Here is a 19,947-nt window from a genome sequence, read left to right on the forward strand (position 1 = left end):
TTTCTGCTCCACATATCTGGAACAAAGTCCCAGAAAGCTGCAGGTCTGCTGAGACCCTCAGCTCATTTAAATCAAGATTGAAGACCTTTCTGTTTGCTGCTGCCTTTAATTGAACCACGTTCAATTAATATATTCATCAATTTCCTGCATTTCTGCATTTTACTACTGCATTTTATTTCTTACACTGTTTTTTAATTGTTTTTGAAATCTCCTTTTCTTTTGCCTTGTGTTTTGATGCTTTTAATGGTTTTATGTGCCTTGCCTTGCCTTGCATAGCATAGTTGTCCTCAGTCTCATCTGCTTAACTTGGTCATGGAGGCATCAACATGTAATAGAGATGTTAAATTAACAGTGAAAACTCATCATAGCTTAATTTAACATCAGTATTCATAATTACACTTCATGTTTACTTCTCCTGATCTTTACCGCCTATAACAAGGTCCATAGGGGCATCTCAAGAAATAAACATGTTATATTATATAAGTGTTATTTACTGATTGTTTTCGTGTTGGAATACATGTTAAATATTTAGCTGCCAAGTAATAATGCGTGTTTGATACTTACATTTTTTTTGCATTAAATCATACTGGGATGTTTGCTGAAATTGATAGGATGGCCCTACCGAGAACATGTTCCACCAGCCGCCATTGGCTTTATATAACGTTCGTGTTTTACTGGTTGTGTCACTAACAGTCAGAGCCGCTCTGTAAGTGGGTGGTGCCCCGGCCTTAGTCGGTAGATGATGATGATGATGATGATGAGGAGGAGAATGAGGTGGAGCTTACTGCAGATGTTCACTGCTTCAGGACTTACGAGCTAAAGTTGGTCACACAATGCAGAAGAAGCACGACCCGTGAACCGCTGCTTTGTTCTATTGGGAGGAAGAAAAAGATAGCGTCCCAAAGGTAACCAGTTCCTCTTTTATTTTCAGCTGGATTCATTATCTAGCCGGTGCTAGTAAAGGCATGTAGGCGAAGTGTCTCCACTCACACCAACGTCAACTACTGTTACGTCACATAACGTTAGCATCAACTGCATCAAGCATGTTGCATCAGTGCGGTAACTCGGCTAGCTCCGTTAGCCTAATGCTACAGTTCAGAGTCTCTGCACAGGCAGTTTCAGATGTGTGTTGTTGAGATGGATACCAGTGTAAGTTAATTCAGTTAATAGCGTTAACGTGGTGATGCACGGGTTTAATTGATCCATCGTCCTCTTTTGAGCATGTGCCGGCCCGGGCCAGTGCTAATAGGCTACCAGCCGATCTGGTGCTATAGTCATGAACGAGTATTTGTTTTATAGCGGAGTACCATGAGCGGGTGGTTTGATTAATATAACATTTAAAGTCGCACACGTTCAGTTGACGCTAACGGGCTGTGTCGCCACAAAGTAGTCCGAGTCCACGTTTCACATCCCCATCCTGTGTGCTTCGTGACCGCAGCACGTGCAAGTTGTAAACTTTGTGTTTGACACATGAGAGGAAGTGGATTCCTCAATAACGTCGAATAACTTCGTTTAATTAACTTCTACATGTGTTCCCCTTGTCAACAGGGGGTAAATGAACAGGAAGTGAAGTTGTGAAAGTGGAGATTATAACAATTTGCTCCACAGAGATTTTTTTTTTTTTTGTGACTTTGTGAACAAGAGGACTTATAGAGTGGTCTCACCGACATCACGATCTCCTTAGTTACGAGGTCTGTCCGCCATGTTGGAGTACATACAGATCCTACATGGCCAAATTGAAGGTTATTGGTAATTTGGATCCCTATACGATGAGTGCAGATCGTTTCAGTGCCGATCCTACTTATCTTCCATCGGTAAACTACGCCAACATCTACACGTATCTCGTGAACACCCCCAGTCCTTACACAAAAGACGAGCTGGAGTGCTACAAAGGGCTCGACGCTTATAATCAGTTTGTCAGTGGATGGGTCCGAGACGTCAAAGCAACGGTCGTCGACAATTCTCATCTCGTCATTGGAAGGGTACATATATACAGATCTAGTCAGATATTTAGCAATATTCAATGTTTACTCAGTGCAAACAGACACGTGTTTGTTTACATTATACATGCACGTCATTGTGTGCGTGTGTGTAGGAATTCACTTTCAACTAACTCCATCCCCCCCCCCACACACACACATACATATATATATATATATATATATGATCTGACGTTATACTCATATCAAGCAATGCTGAGGCTGCATCTCTGTGTTTCGCCTGTTGTACACGCTCGACACGTCTCTGGTACCGACTGCTGTCACGGGCCGATGAAGCTTCGGTAACCTTCTCATGTCCAAGTTTAATTTATATTTCCTTTATTAAATACTGTTCACAAACGAATTAGTAAATAAAATCACTGACTACTTATAAAGTGATCCGCACATACTCTAGTGTACGCCAAATTCCATTCCTTTATATCTCGAGAGATGCGTGACAGCCATTTCTCGCGACGTCGCTTGGATAGCTCCTTCGTGTCATTTCCTTGATGTGTAATGACCGCTGGCAAACAAAAGAATGATTTATTGTCTATCAGCTCTGCTGCCACAACCAAAGACAGCACAAAAGTTCACCACCGACAGGTTATGCGACTCAGCCGTGCATGCCAGTGGCTTTGTGTGTACTCAAACATGGCCGACAGCTAAACTGTGACGTCACACGAGACCACTCTATACTAACTGCAGCAGCCATATTGCAGAGCAGACCTACAGTAATGTCATTAGTCCAGTACTGGGACACATGGCGCTTGTCCCTCACAGACCCATTAATTCTGGGCTCTTTTTTAATTGTCTGGCAAATGTGAAACAGGGAAAAGCATTTAAATCTTAGCCGCTGTGAGTGCAACCAAGTCCAAAGTACATTTTAAAGTCAGTATTTTTGTCAGATGATTAATATGCCGTGCTTGTGACATTGATGACTGATCGACTGAAAGGTGTACAACTTTGGCATTTTAAAGACAACCATATCCCCAAGTAAATTTGTCGACAAGTGGTAATCTGTTAAAAAAAAAAAACAGTATGATCCTGTCTCTTAGATTGTTTTTCCCTATCATCAACATTTTAAACTTTAAGGATTAAAGGATAATTTATTGGCATTATGTAGGGCTGGGCGATATGGCCTAAAAAAAAAATCTCCGATTTTTTTACAAAAAATCCGATTCACGATTTAAATCGATTTTTTTCCCCCAAAATTTTTTGCAGATGACAGAAGCTGTTGAAAACAATTTTTTCTTTTATTTTGTGATGATTTTCCCAAGTAGGTTGATAAAAATAAAGTGCAAACAAAACCTGAACATTGTAGAAAGGTGCCTGTAGTATACAAAAAGTATTTGGTCACTCTTTTGTTTGCCTGAATCATTTAAATATAAAATTAAATTAAACATAACATTAAATGGCATTAAATAGTAGCCTTCCATTGTAAACAACTGTGCAAATGTAACTTTTTACAGTAAGCTTTTCTAACTGAATACACTGATACAAACACAGCATGAAATAAAATGTATATGACCCTTTAACATTCACATTTTCAAAAGTGCAACATCTGATCTAACATCAACATAACATATTTTGCACAGTAAATAAGTGCATGTAAACAAAATCAAGTGCATTCACAACATAACCAACAGTATTAAACAGTAGTGCATGTTTTTTCTAAATATTTTTTGCCAGGAAGACAAGCCTGTCTACTACCTCTGGCTTCAGGCATGCACGGTGGCATGTAACAATGCCCCCCCCCCACACACTGAAAAGCCTCTCAGAGGGGGCACTTGTAGCTGGCACAGAGAGGTATTTCTTTGCTAAAGTACTTAGCCTTGGAAAGTTAAGTTGGTGACGCTTCCACCAGTCAAGTGGATCGGTGTCTGGGTCAACCTGCTGGACCACAGGTCAGTTGTTGCGGAGTAGAATGACATCCCCTCCAGCTCCGCAGAGATCCTTTGGCGTGTACTATTGTACAGCCGAGGCAAGGCAACGTCAGAAAAATGTTTACGGCTTGGTAGCACGTACCTGGGGTCCAAAGCTTTGAGACGGTGAATAAACCCCGGCTTTTCCACGGTGTATATGGGCACCATATCTTTTGCGATATACATCGCGACTGCATCCGTGATGGCTTTCCACCGGGCACTCTTCTTCTCATGCGGAGTACAGTTGGTGAATGTCTCCAAAATGCTGGGTTGTTTTTGTGAGGTGGCGGCGGCAGCAGTGAAGCTGCTGGCCGCCATTGTTTTAGTTTGTAAACAATGCGCGCGCACTCTACTACGGGAAAAAGGGGTGGGGGCGATTTTCTCGATTTTCAATAAAACACATCGCCTTAAAGCACACATTCGAATTAATCGATTAAATCGATTTATCGCCCAGCCCTAGCATTATGCAACAGAGGGATATACAATTAAATTCAGTTGTAGCCCATTTGTAACACAACAAACATATGACAAAACTAAAAAGTAGTACATTCCTGTAATGCATTTCTTTAACTTGCATCATAAGGAATGTAAACAGCAGCAGCAACAAAAACAATTCTCTGGCCGACATCTTCCCATTAACAATTCAGGTCACAGCAGTACACCATCAAGACCAAGCTTAAATTGTATCAGAGCTGTGTTTTATCCACTCTGTTGTACGGTTCTGAATGCTGGAGAATGACGCAAGAAGATCTCAACAGACTATCAACCTTCCATACCAAGAGTTTAAGACGAATACTGCACATTTTCTGGCCAAACACCATCTCAAATAAAGAACTGTATGACAAATGCCAACACGAAAAGCATGGAGACCATCCTAATGAGCAGAAGATGGAGATGGATAGGACATGTGTTGAGAAAAGATCTTGCTGATATCACAAGAACAGCCTTACATTGGACACCAGAAGGGAAAAGAAAAAGAGGCCGACCAAGAAACACACTGAGAAGAACTGTGGAGAAGGAGATGCAGAGCCTAAACCACTCATGGGGCACCATCCAGCGACTCGCCCAGGACAGACAGGAGTGGAAGACTTTTGTTGCTGCCCTACATGCCAAGAGGCATAAAGGGAAATGATGAGCATCATGATAAGCACAGAGTCCACCTCCTCTCGCCCCACCAGAGTCCTGCTCTCTGGCCTACTGTCCGCCCGTCAAGTGCAGCTTGATCCGGGATGAACGATGGAGCCCGGTCTCTGTGAAGACGTGGGCTCAACAGCCACCGACCTCCCGCTGCGTCCATCGGTCTTATTTCTCTGCTACCGGCCAGCAGTACGCTGGGTAGTGGAGTAGCCTCAGGTCCTATAGTTAGCTGCTTTAGCTTAGCTTCCATCTTGGCTCGACTCCTGGGGGGCAGTTTGGTCCGACAGTTTCCGGCTGGTTGGTTCGGCCGTGGACTGTGATCGCCTCAAAGTCCGTTGCACTTAATCCCCCCCACGCTTCATTTTTAGATGTTGATTAATGTATTCAGTCGTATTAGTGACGAACACGATAAAAAACAAAACAAATAAAGACACAAATGTAGCGAAATTCATGCTAGCTACCAGTTATGTGTACATTTAGAATTTAACAGTGTACAACTGCTGAAAATCCATTTCGCTGTGAGGCAGTATGTAAGTCTTATTCATGAGGGTTTTTGTTACGTTTAGTCATTGCGACTGTTTGTGTTTCAAACATGGAAGGAGCATGTGTGATGGATATGAAAGTTCTACAGCTGAATGTATGTTTTAACACACACCTGTAAGGTTATTTCAACCAAAGGAGATTTGCATACATTTTATGAGTGAAGTCTCAACACAAGGAGCTCCTCGTGTGTCTCTGGGTTATCGGTTTGGTTTAGGTCTCGCTCCAAAACTTTAAAGTTGGACCTCAAGATTGATTAACACTATATAGTGAGTTGTTGATTTAGGCCTAAAGCTTATACAGCTCACCATCACACCCCCAATGTAAGCTTTGAATGCTTCCCATCGTACGCTTGCTCTAGTCTCTTCAAACAATCTCTTTGTTGGTGAAAAGGGGGCTTCTGTCAAACAGCAGTTTAGTGAAGCTGGTATGTAGTAGGCTACTGCTTCTTATTTGGAAAGCACCTAGGAAGGCATTAATTCAATCCATTCTGTCACTCATTTACTCATTTGCAGTTACCTCATTGCCCCCCTAATAGTCCATTCGGTTAAAGGATATATGCCAACGACACACTGGAGTCAGGCTCACTTACTCAGTCTCTTCTCGGCAAAACTGAGATTTATAAAGCGGTTCTGTGACACGGTTTCCTTGTTTGTTTTCCAGATTATCTCGGTGGAGATTTGCTCCTCGGATTCAACAATGGCAGTTTAAAACCTCAATACGTCTCCGCCTTCCAGTCTGCGCCCTCATTCCATTCCGCTATATCGTTTTTCTGTTCTTTCACCTCGTGTCACTTTCTGGCGCTTCCAGAAACTAGAGCGTCTTCCTTATCACTTCCCTGTTGCGTCATCGGAGTTGGGGCTGAACGTCTGTTTAACACCTCACAATGGTCGCTGAGGTAGACTCAGCATCTCAGGGCAGCGGTGTGCGGCTGAAGCAGGAGATTTCCCTCCTCCATGGGGTCTGTCTGATCGTGGGAAATATGATAGGCTCCGGTATCTTCGTCTCACCGAAGGTAAGAGTCTCTGCTTTGTTACCCCGATTGATTTCTGTATTTGCCCTGATATGTATTTATTTTCGGATCGTAAAAAGAACATAGTTTCTTGCTCTTTGATTGCAAAATGCATGTAGTGATTAATGGTAAGGTGGGGGGGGGGGTTGTTTTTTAGTCTTTGTGCCAGTTCAGCTGACAGCTTACACATCACTCATGAAACTGAAACCGACCCGGAAACAAATGGGGAAATGCACTTGAATTATTTTGAACCCCACCCACCAAAGAAGTTAGACAATAAACCAGAAGTGAGATAACTCTGGGATGTATTGAACATCTTTCATGTGTTCTTTGTTGTATGTCTGATACATATATGATGTCTCTGCTCTCTGTTGTCCTGCAGGGGGTTCTTATGTACACGGGCTCATTTGGCCTGTCCCTGGTGGTGTGGGCCATTGGAGGGATATTTTCTGTGTTTGGAGCATTGTGCTATGCAGAGCTGGGCACTACCATCCGTAAATCTGGAGCCTCCTATGCCTACATCCTGGAGGCCTTCGGCGGTTTATTAGCTTTTGTTCGGTGTGCATTTATTTGACTCTTTCTCTCTGTAAACATACCATTAACATATTGTCCTGGGAACTACACACACAATAGAAAATCAGTACTTGTTCTACCATGTGTTCTTTATTCAAGTCTACCAAACATGAAGTATAGTGTGACTAACATGAGTTTTGGACTATATTGTACAGGGTTCAGTACACTGTTCTTTCTACTGTATGTCGGGTCCCTTTTTGACGGCTGGTATTGTTAGCAAGTGCAGATGTTATTATCTCCCATAACTTAGCGCCCAGTTGTCTTTTTTTCTCTGACACTATTACCTGCAGTGTATTACTATATATTCTTAACTTATAATGCAAAAGCTCACATATACAGCTCAGTATAATAGATTTAGTTTCCCCCAGCAAGTAGTTAGTCTTATGGAGCCAATATTGTCGCAAAACTATTTGCAAATGTGCGTGGAGAGTTGTGGCACTATCTCAATCTGTGTGCAAGGCGCTTATCTTGTCGGTTAACGGTTATTGACCGGTTAACAAAGGTCGGCTATTGGTCAGAAACTAATTCTAAATTGGCATCCCTAGCACACCCGGATTCTGAATACACAGAAGGTTCTGATTCCTGTACATATTCACAAATCTGATTTAAGATGCAGTTACACAACTCTCCACACACATTTGAAAACAGTTTTGCTACAATAATAGCCCCATATACGTAGTCGCCTCGCTAGGTCTGCCATATCCTAACAGCAATCGCAGTATCAGCATAATTATTTTTCAAGCCATTTTCCTAATGGTAGGGGTATAGAAAATGTCTGTTGTTAATTGTTATCTTAATACAGTTTAACAAAAGATATGCTGCATGTATGCCTTATAATGAAGAGCTTTTTAATTCTGCAGACTGTGGACGTCCTTGTTGATAGTTGAGCCAGCTTGTCAGGCAGTGATCGCTCTGACCTTCTCCACCTACCTGGTGCAGCCCTTCTTCTCCACCTGTCCAGCCCCCTATGTTGCTGTCCGCCTCCTCGCTGCTGTCATCATATGTAAGGCTCTCCCTGTACGAGACACGCTTACGTGTGTGTGTGTGTTTGTTTGACATCTGTGTCGTATGGTGTCCATAGTGAGAGGAGCTGTTGTGGTAGGAAGGTTTGACCAGAACTGGGACCGCCTCTCTTCATCCCCAACAGAATACTGATCTTCAAAGGCAATTTTAACCAACAGCATCACTTCAAAAGGCTCCGTGCACCAATTAGATGCAGTACCACTGTTGTCTGTCACTGTCAAGTCCAGTACAGTCAGCGCTTTAAGATGCCATGAAAACCACAGGTTCAAATATGATCACAGTTAATTTGTTCATGTGTGGAACTGTATTTGGCATGGGTTACTAAATTGCTTTTCTTTTGCGCCCTGCACTTGTGCCCTCTCTTGTGTTAAGTGTTAAGTCTTGTGTTGACTCCTGTTCGGTCAAATGCAAACTGTTTGATTAGATGACACGCCTTCGTGTTATGTGAGCTTTTCCAAACAAAGCCGCCTCACGTAGTCTTTGTTTGCGTCGCTCTTAAAGAGATATGCGTGTAACTGCACTTCATACTTGTGGATTTCCTCTCAACTCTGCCTTAAATCTACTTTGCTCGCTGAGTGAATGGCAATCCTAAAGCTTTGTGTGTCTGGATAAAGGGCAATGAAGAAGAATAATGGCAATGTAAATGCAGGTCTCCGTTGCTGTTGTAGCTCCGGCGTTTTCATTCTTCTCATATTGGATACTATGAGGGCTGCAGCCGCTTTATGCAACTCACAGTGTAACACTTTGCTCCCACTTGGCTGCATGTCTCAGTTTGAGATGCTGGAAAAATGATTGTGCTGCAACTTTTAGTTGCCACGGACTTCAGACAATATTGTTTCTTCCTCTTTTTCTCTTATCAGGTGTGCTGACTTATGTGAACTGTATGAAGGTGAAATGGGGGGCTATTCTTCAGGTCATCTCCACCATAGCGAAGGTCCTAGCGCTCATCGTCATCATCATCACTGGCCTGGTTAAGCTCGGACAAGGTAGGGTGTCCCAAAAACCTCACTATGACTCCGAGGAATAAGAACTATAATTTACAGCATACACAAACATTTTTGTAACTTATCTCATGGAAAATGTAATTTCAATTGTATAGTCATAATGAAATGCTGACAGTTAAATAACTTCCATTTTCTCCAAAACTGCAACAAGTTGCAGGACCTTATTGTTGTCGAAACCTTGTTTTTCAAGGTTGTTCCTCCACAGCTTATTTTGGTGTTTTATCTCTTCTTTACTCACACTGAGGATATTCCACACAGATTACCTTAACTGTATTGACATTTCATGATTGTTTTTGATTGTGTTTGGCACTTGTTATTGATGATTAGCATTTATGTTTTTGTCCTTTCCTTTTACTAAACTGCTTCCAGCACATATCCACTTACAGTGTATAAGTATAAATTGCAGGGTATTATACTAGTTATCTGAATATTACAATAAAAAATAAGTAAGACATCAACTGGATTAAATATTCAGGAGTGATTTAGCCTTAGATCAGCGGTTCCCAAACTTTTTAGGCCGCGCACCCCCTTCTACATCCCGACCGGGTTCGCACACCCCCCCCCCCCTTAATAAAAAAAAATAAAAAAAAGAAGCAACAGAGCCTTTTAAGCCTTCATAGCCGCATAAGAATCGGACCAATGAGTGAACAGTTTGCTCGCGCGTGGCATTTGTTTACAAGATTTAGTCCGCTGTTAAATGTTGCAGTGTGAACACAAACCGAACAAAGGGGCAACTGCAACATTGTATCATATTAATTCCTGAATCAGAACAAAGCAAACGAACTGAAGGTGTGAAAACGCCCTGAAACACTGCAACAAAGTTTCAATAACTTTCAGTGACACAAGGAGTCACTTTTAAAGAGCAATCAGGATGCAAGGACACACGCACAGGCTCAGAGGCAGATTATCACATTTAACTTACAATTAATGAGCGACTAATGTAGCCAGGATGTCTTCAGACAAAGCATCGATGCGGCGCGACACAGTGTTGTTGGACACCGGGATCATGCACAACTTTTTTGCTTCTTTCTCCCCAATCATACATTCCACCATCTCTCTGGCAGCTGGCAAGCTCACGTCTTCGGCGATTGTGTGCGGTAGCCCCTTTCTCGCTATTCTGTAACCAGATATGAAGCCCGTAGTGCGTCATTTATAGACCAACACATGAATGAGACTCCAGTTGTTTTTGGCTGTTTTGTAACTCCTCCAATTTGGATATAAACAATGTAAGGGGCTTTTGACTTGCACTGGCATGCTTGGTGTTCAGGTGGCGACGTAAATAAGAGCTTCAGACTGTTAGCCAGAACCTCGCTGCACACCACGCACTGTGGCTTTGGGGAATCTGCGTTGCCAATCCAAGTGAAGCCCAGACACACATACTTTTCATCATATTTCCTCTTTTTTTCCCAGTCTGCGCCGTCTCATCTTCCTCTGACTCTGGCTCGATTTCTTCTCCCGGTCTCTCCCCAATAACGCACCTCTCCGTTCCCCTCGCCTCCGATTCCTCTCTCTCTCTCTCTGTCCCTCTCCTCTTTTACGACTGATAGCTTCAGATGTCCCACCTGACAGTTTTTAAATTAAAATTACATTTTTTTTTAATATTTAATATTATTACACCATCAGACCGCCATTACACTTTTCCTCTCGCGCACCCCCTAGAGGCAGCTCGCGCACCCCCAGGGGTGCGCACACCCCACTTTGGGAATCCCTGCCTTAGATGATACATCGTTATGGACTGGGGTCATTAACTAACCTTGTGTTGGTGCAGGTTTTAACCAGAACTTTGAGGACTCATTCAAAGGCTCTAAACTGGACCCTGGTAACATGGCCCTGGCCCTCTATGCGGCACTCTACTCCTACTCTGGCTGGGACACACTCAACTTTATCACAGAGGAGATCAAAAACCCAGAGAGGTACGACGTCTGTTATTTCAGAACTGTTTTTACAGCCAGCATTCCTGATGGCATTGCTTTTCATTAAGCCCATAACGTAACACATTATAAATCTGTAAATCTAGTGTTGTGGAATATTTCTCTGAATAGTCGGGAGAAGAGTGTTAAAGTGTTAACAAATCAATGTCAAATGAAACAGAGTCTGGATGAACGATCAAAGTTGTAATAGTCAATTTATTTGCTTGCAAGCAAAGAGAACACAGTCTCACAGACACATCACCGTCATCTGCGAGAGGTGCTCTGAATAACACAGTCAAATGCGTGGACATTTATCCTCAGTCAGCATGCTGTTATCTTGGCTCGCAAACAAGAATAAACAAAAAGAAGGAAACCAGTCAAGGCAGATGTTTTCCTTTGAAGCACAGTGTCCTGTCTTTACGATACCCTGAAGGCGCTTTATGGCCGGTTTACGAATCCCTTATTTATCAGTTTGTCCCACAATATTTATGGAGACATCAGATGCTTCCTTTGATGTCACTGTGAACTAGTCAAAGAGTTAAGTCACAGTATTGCAGAGACGGAATAAACCGGTGAACCATCACCCATCATAAATACCTAAAGAGGGTCATGCTTTGAAGACAAATAATGCACAGGAAAACAGATACCAAGATAACAGATCACAAGACCCCTGGATCCGAAATTTACGAGACTCATTTAGAAGACACAAGGTTTAGTGCCTGCTCTTCTAAAACTCACATTTCTTAACCCTAAAACAGTAGACTGACATATTTTCCCATCACACTAGCATTTCATAAATCTGACTTACAACGAAGTAATCGGACCTGAGAATTTCACATGACTGAGATCTTAGAGTTAATGAAATCCACTTTTCTCATTTTCAGGAATCTGCCCTTGTCCATCGCCATTTCCATGCCCATTGTCACCGTGATCTACATCTTGACCAACGTAGCGTACTACGTCGTCATGGATGCGGAGAGCGTGCTCGCGAGTGACGCCGTCGCTGTGGTGAGTAATTTAGTGCATTCTCCTAAAGATGTACACGAGTAGCAACCAAATCCGACAGTCTGACCGCGTGCACACTAATGCCGAGCTATAAACTCTATTAGTAAACCACAGAACTCATCCAAATGGACAACATCTGCTCAGCCTGGTAGGGACGGCAGGGTTTGATCTTCGCTTCCTGTCTTCTGCTGTCGTCTAGTTCGGTCTGGCTGGCAGCCACGGGCACTCGTGTCTGGTTGGGTTCTCCCTTTTGGTTATCTGTGGCTGTAGGATCGAGATGATGGCAGGAACCTCATTTAGCTAAAGAGGTTAGCGCCCCACACAGGAACATGGGGACGTGATGATGTGATTAGTGCATTGGAGGAGGAAGAGTCATACTGTTTTTTATTATCCGTTTTTTTTATGATCTGTTTTTATGCCTCCGTGCCGGCGATAGCGGTGGAACACAGGGAGGTGATTTCACTGTCTGGTCACTGACATCTTGGACAGACATGGGGTGTAAATTGCGACATGACTGGTTGGCAAAGGCGAACAAACGCAAGGCGGTAATTCTAGTTTAATAGAGTATTCATTGTTACTGATGTTCTAACGAGCCATGGGCCTCTCTATGGTGCTGGGGTTGTCACTACTTGGGCTTCACACATCAGCACTGAAAGTTCATAACAGTCTAACTTAAATCTGGTTTGCTACAAACATTTAAAATCACATCCTGATTTAAGACGCTGAACTCAAAGAAGCTTTATTAACGTTTTCGAAGATATTACTGTAATTTGCATAGAAGTGTGCAGAAATGTTTAGTTGTTGTAAATTGAATGATTATATATAAGTGAGTTGCGCTTTTGGTAGCTCCCATGGATTTAGTCTTAATTTGTTGTTTTTTCACATTTATTGATCTCATTATCGGTTTTTTTTAACTTTTATTTGCAAACACCAATAAATGAGTGTGAGCAGTAATACACTTTGAATGTCTCCTCAGACATTTGCAGATGAGGTGCTGGGCTGGGGTCGATGGCTGATCCCTCTGTCTGTGGCCATATCCTGCTACGGAGGCCTCAACTCCTCCATCATCGCTGCTTCCAGGTCAGAACATAAGGGCACACCTGAATGCAGATGTACCTTGCTATTCTACAAAATCCTATGTCAGCAAAACTAAGAGCAAACATGGTGACGTGTTCTCAACATTTTGTTTCTCCTGCAGGTTGTTTTTTGTTGGTTCCAGAGAAGGCCACCTGCCCAATGTGCTGTGCATGATCCACATTAAGCGTTTCACCCCAATTCCTGCCCTGCTTTTCAATGTTAGTATCACATATTCTTGTTGGTTTTACTGTTGAGCAGTATTGAACTGTATGTATTTGGTTGTTTTGATGCCTGTGTCCCTGATGCTTGCTTGTTACCAAACTCGAACAATCTTCTTTTCAGGGTGGCATGTCTCTGATCTACCTGTCTGTGCCTGACGTCTTCCGGTTAATCAACTACTTCAGTTTTAACTACTGGTTGTTCATTGGCTTGTCAATAGCCAGCCTGATCTACCTGCGCATCAAAGCTCCTGATCTGCACCGGCCTGTTAAGGTAAGAAATTGATGCAGCTTAAGCAAGTGTTGTGGAATATTTCCTTCAAACGTTCAGGAGTGAAATTGGTTTTATCCAAAGTGTTTAACATAAAAACAGAGTCTTGATGAATGATCAAAGTTTCAAAAAGTCAATTTAATGTTTGCAAACAGAGAACACAAACACAACCACGTATTGCAGTGAACTGTGAGAATGCTCTAGAGACGCAGAATCAAAACAAGGTATTTATACCGGCCGGCACAGAGGAGACAGATAACACACAGGAGACGAAGGCAGAAATGTATCGTCTAACAAGAAGCAGTTGATTGCAGAAAGAACACGTCGGGCATTTGTCCCGAATAAGATAGAAAAGTGACCCTTGTACTAGAACAAATATGTCAATGTGTTCAGACATCCAGACGCCCGTACAAATGAATTTTCTAACAGCAACATATCTCTCACACACACGTGTGTGTGTGTGTGTGTGTGTGTGTGTGTGTGTGTGTGTGTGTGTGTGTGTGTGTGTGTGTGTGTGTGTGTGTGTGTGTGTGTGTGTGTGTGTGTGTGTGTGTGTGTGTGTGTGTGTGTGTGTGTGTGTGTGTGTGTGTGTGTGTGTGTGTGTGTGTGTGTTCGTTCTGTGTGCTGGCCTTAGTTAAACCCATGCTGGCTTCACTGATGAGAAGAAACATTCACATGCTGATGAACCGGAAAGACGGACTTGACTCAACTCTCCGATGCTGTGGGAGAGTCTCGTTCTGTTGCTCAGCTGAAATCTATTTGTTGGAGACCACACGTTTCTAAATGAAAGCCTGCTTTACAAACGGGGGGGTGTGGAGTTTGAAAGATGTTACCAGGCAGGGAGGGTTTAATAAAAAGAAGCCATTGGTTGCATTATGGGAAATGTAAGATCCAGAGCTAGGCAGCCAATCTAAACGGCAATGGTGTCATTATTCTATTTATTCTTAATAAGTTAAAGCAAAAAACGTGTCTTTTACCACTTAAGATAGAAAATAAAACATGCTTATATTCATCAATGTGAGATATATTTAAATTTTAATGTATTTTATATTTCGATTGTGTAAAATGTTAAATGATACCCAGCCTTAGTGACAAACCTCGCCATCATCACCATATAACACATATATTTCTTTGTTTCTACCTAAGCGGGAGGCATCATTATTTCATATCAGGATTTGCATGGAATATCTGGAATAGCTGCTTTAGATAGTGTTTGATACATTTAAAAAAAATCCAGACTTCGGAAGAAATTGCTATTTGACCAAAATATATATGTACTGTATGTAGGTCATGTACTTCTGGTGTATATACATTCTCATACTCCAGGGAGAAGGACAGATGTGTAGTCATGACAGATGTCATCATTCTGGAGTGACTCCAGACAAGGAAAACACACACACACACACACACGCACACACACACATGCATACAGTTGCACTCAAAGTTTGTTTACCCATCAACAGTGCCTCCATCGCAGGCCTGACCTCCCCCAGCAATGGCTTAGAGTTATGACAAAGTTGTTTTGAATCTAATCACGTCCTGCATGCCGGCTGAGCAATCTAAGGGCGATTTAAAAAGTTTAGAGCCACAATTGTATCATCAGAGGAATGTGATTACAATGTCATTCTTTTAAGTTGTCAACATTTCTTCTCCCGAACCGTTGTCACTAAACCTGTTTATCCTCCTCCTCTGTCCTCCCTCCCTTCCCCCGCAGCTCTCTTTGTTCTTCCCGATTGTCTACTGCCTGTGCAGCGTATTCCTGGTTGTGGTTCCCCTCTACAGCGACACCATCAACTCTTTGGTGGGGATTGCTGTGGCATTGTCTGGTGTACCAGTCTACTACCTCTGCATCCACCTGCCACCGAGCTCGCGACCAGCCTTCCTCGGAAAAATGCTCGGTAAGAGGCTTCAACTGGCGCCGTTGTGCACGTCATCGCAGTGGTGATGTTTGTGTTGGGAGACCCTCGTACTCCTTTTTGATATTTTTTGGCTTTGCTTTTCAAAACTAATTTTTTTTATTTAGATGCATGTTATAGAGTTAATGACGATTCAACCATTATACAAATATGCATGGGTACCAACAATGACCGGTTAATCCCCAGCAGCAGACTGGAGGTTTGCCTTTTTCAACATTAGATTTATGCTGAAGTAACATTGAGATATAAGCCTGACCGATGGGATGGACTGGATTTTTGAGGCTAATATTGATATTTGGGAGTTTAAAAAAAATCGGAGTATGATTTATAAATGGGGCCGATAGTCATTTATTTGAACTTAAACATAACATGTTAAAAAACCTTGTTTGAAACCTTGTTTGGCATTTGAGTTCTGTGATTTCTTGTTCGGTTGTATCGGCCGACAGATACATCTACAACAGGCCAATATCGGTCAGTATTTTGGCTCGGCTAAATGATGAACGTTCAAAGTCCGGGAACGTAAGCTGTGAAAAACAATCCCTGTGCATGAATGTGGACGTGTGGTTTACAAGTCTTACTGTAAGTTGCATTCACACCAGCTCCACCAACACCACCAACTCCTCGTCTTACTGTTAAGAGCTGAAGAGTGATTGAGATTACCGTTTCAAAGTTCAGTGTATTAATGAGCCCACATACTGTAAGGGGTTCTGTAAAACCTGCAGTTGAAGAATAATCCCTCCTAATACTATTTGTTTTATGCAAAATGTTTAAACTAGTAATCATTCTAAGTTGTTTCTTCAGTACAACCCTTTTTTTCCTTCTATCGTCACAGATCACATCTCTCTGTACACCCAAAATCTGTGCGTGTGTTGTGTGACCTCGCCCGGTATCGACCTGGACAATTTAGACTCAGAGAAGATCGAATGACGGAGCAACAAAACCCTTTGTGTGAAATGCTGATGGAAGAGGAAGAATAAACACAAAGGCGGCTGACAGCTGCAGACAATCAGGTTTTAAAGTATCGCTGGATTGATTTAAACGGAGGATGAAGAAAACCGGAGAGGTGAGCGCAACACACCGCTTCCCTTCCTCCTCTCTCACGCACAAGCCATATCAATACAAAAGCAGGATTTTACTCGGCATGATTAAAAAATGATGCTCAGTACAACCCTCCAAATAGCACTCCATAGTTTAACTCAGTGGAACTTGAGCACAGTCACATGCTATTACACAGTGCAGTGTTAACTGTAACTCCGTCCACACATGTGCCCGGACAACTGCAACTCACGCACGCTGGCAGAAAGCCTGAAGGCGACAAATGAAAAGTAACGACCTGAATGTGTGGAAGATGAGCATGGACGGTTCAAACCTTGTGCCTCTCTTTGAAAGGACGCTCGAGACCCCTTATCACAGGTTACAAGTGTCACACTGATGGCCGATCCGACCATTCTGGGTTCCTTAAGATCAAAGAAAGGCCGCATGCTTGTCTTTCAACCCAGTGAGGCGGGTCCGACCACTGGTTTAAATGCTGAGAGTTGCCGACTTGAAACTCCAACTGCTTGTGTGTAAATGTTTTGATTCGGTCTGATGTTGATGCAAACCAGTGTGTAGTTTTCACAAATGTATTCGTTTTTTTTGTTAGTTTAAAACATCAACTGAATCAGTATGGCAGCCAGGCGATGTTGTGGTTGGACTTTTTGACAGACCTCTGGAAAAACTGCAGCAAATTTGCACATGACGTTTTCTGTTTCGTTGTACAGCTACCGTGATTATAGAAAAGCTTTATCTGTTATTCTACTGGATGATCAGATGGACAGATCTGTAATTATTAGCTTGGTTAGAAGAGCGAAGAGATTATTTACGAAAGTGCTGTTATTGTTTTTTTGCAAGCTTGTTGTCAGTTGATTATGATGATGAATCCGTGTCTTTCCTGTTTCTGTTCCACTGAGAATCCTTTGAATGCATCTTCAGGGCTATATCTGATCTCTGGTGCCTCCTAGTGGTAGCCAGGAGGCACCGAATATTTACTTCCAGGGACGAGCTATGAGATTTTTCCATGTGTCACTCTAGAGTCCATCGACAATTTCCATGTTTTTGTTTCTGTCACCTTGTCCTCTCTTCAAACACAAACCAGTGAGTAATGTAACTAAAGGATTATAGATGTGAACAACATGTGCATTGCTATGTTGTGCTGGTTTCCGGATCAAGCAGACGTACCTGCCAGACTCCTCTGGGTGATGTTTGTCTTCTCAAACAAACGGAAGCCGATGTGCACACGTCGTAGCACTCTTGTCTTAAGAGTTTGTAACACGAATGGTATATTTAATGTAACGTTGCCTTGTTGTATATATCGCCAGCGTGGGCCGTTTATTCACCGTGCACAGCCAAAGGTCTTAAACGGGCTGAGAGCGGGACCAGCGTTCTGCTCCCAGACTGCTGTGAGTCCGTAGCAAAGTGTATCTGCTTTCTAGTGAGACAATTGCACCTGCAGTGAGTTGAGCTACAGGTAGAAGCGAGTCAAACTTTGAACTGTTGTACTTTATGTGCCTTCTGTGGGTGTGGTCTGCCAAATGCTCTGTCTGTTTTTGATGACGCTCAGTTAATTCTCTGCTGGAAATAATCAGGACCTGGATGTAGGACCCTGTAGTGTCTTGACATGAGCACTTCCACAACACCAGCCAGATATCTGTTTAATGTTGCTTCCTCTGGGGTCGGTGTCATCGTTTAAACCAAACTAGGCAGGTGTGTGTGTGTGTGTTGAGAAGAAAACCACTGTATATCTGCTGTGAAAACAGAATATTCTCAATGTATTTCCATGTATAATTATGTTAGAAAGTTCTTATATACTCGGAAATCACGGGACTTGAATGCTGTGTTTCATGAAGTACCAAATACTGACTCCGTGTGTGCTGGTTGGCTCGTGTTTGACAAAGTTGTGATTTGTGTATTTGTAGAATTGTGTCTGAAGTGCTTGCTCTGTTGACTTGTTTTTATTTATTATGTGTTAGACAAACAAAATAGCAAGACATGCTTTTCAGTGGAGGAAGTCATGTTTTCCCAGACTGCCGCATGAAGGTGCTTTCGTTTTATTTGAATAAAGGAGTTCAAAATATGTGTTTCAGTGACTTTGCCTGTTCTTATCCACTGTCCTTTAGAAACATGGCGGCTGACCGCCACTAGAGGTCATGGTCTTGTAACGCTTCATGAACTCTTTTCTAAATGTAGCGTCCGTTGGTTTAGCTCCAGTGGGTACCTGCTGTTGAAGTTATTCTAAAGTTTAACATTTGTTTCTAAATTATCTTCGTTCTGGACAGATATGATGAATCTCTTGAGGTGTTGGACTGGTATCACAAAATTAATTTTAATATTTTACTTTAGGCTGGAAACATATTTTTTATGTCTCGCAAACCAGCTTTTTAAAAACATTTATATGTTTGGGAACTTTTATGATGAGAAACTGATTGGCAGCACACTTTTAATGTTTTCTTATTATTACATGATACATTTCAATCTACCCCCCTGGAAAAGAAACAGTGTACAGTTATGCAGCAGCAGATTAATGCAGTATGTCATGATCAGATAGTGACGTCAGCTTTTCCAGTAAAGGATGAGCAGACTACACAATGTATAGTTTTATAAGTACATGCGTATTACAGTAGGAGTCTGTATCATTCCTGAATAAGTAATGTCTCATGTAGATTTTATACATATGTCATTTGTGAGCACAATCATGCTTAACAAACATCGGTGTTTTTCATAGCTGCAGGATTTTGCAACCAAAGTAGATATTCAGGGTGGCAGAGAATTAAAGACCAACATCGCTGTCAGCGTAGGTTCAGTCGGCTGCTAGTTCTTCATGAAGCGGTGTATTTCTGTGTGTACACACTCGGACAGTGTCCCCCTGTCTTGGTGTCTCTGGCTGACCGTCTTCCTTTCAGCCTCCTCAGGTGGCTGGCCAAGCCACACCTCCTGTCCATCCATCCACCTCGCCTCCCCGAGGGCTCGGTGCGGAGGCATCACATTTCAGCAGTATGTGCGCTCTTTGCTTCAGATGCTGCCTGTCAATAGGCGCCCGTTCCTGGGGAGAGTTCTGCCTCTGAGCCTCCCCAGGAGTTAGGTTCCACTGACTCATGCATTAAAGATAAAGCAGTGGAGGGGAAATGAGGCCGAGCACCTACAGCTATAATAACAGCTCTCACTCAGAGAGCGCAGGACGGGCTAAAAGATAGTCAATTATTAGCTTTAAAAGATCCAGGCTGCTTACGGGGGGGATACTTGGCACCACTGATGCTCTGGAGGGAGAGTCTGTCCTGGGGATGGGCAGAAGCACCGGGGTGCTGCTCTTTGATGGGTGAGTGGC

General features: G+C 42.7%; 1 protein-coding gene across 1 annotated transcript; it reads left to right on the forward strand.

Moving 5' to 3' along the window:
- The first annotated feature begins 829 nt into the window (after positions 1-829).
- LOC306790950 (Y+L amino acid transporter 2) lies at positions 830-18,701 on the forward strand. The gene is made up of 12 exons (XM_079287508.1): positions 830-905; positions 6,242-6,593; positions 6,973-7,148; positions 8,024-8,166; positions 9,047-9,172; positions 10,959-11,103; positions 11,985-12,108; positions 13,082-13,185; positions 13,304-13,400; positions 13,525-13,674; positions 15,386-15,569; positions 16,420-18,701. Exons 2-12 carry the CDS (start codon positions 6,465-6,467, stop codon positions 16,512-16,514), a joined length of 1,473 nt encoding a protein of 490 aa, XP_079143634.1. The 5' UTR covers positions 830-905; positions 6,242-6,464; the 3' UTR covers positions 16,515-18,701.
- Positions 18,702-19,947: the final 1,246 nt, after the last annotated feature.

Source organism: Melanostigma gelatinosum (genome assembly GCF_949748355.1).
Source record: "Melanostigma gelatinosum genome assembly, chromosome: 17".
Classification (NCBI taxonomy): domain Eukaryota; kingdom Metazoa; phylum Chordata; class Actinopteri; order Perciformes; family Zoarcidae; genus Melanostigma; species Melanostigma gelatinosum.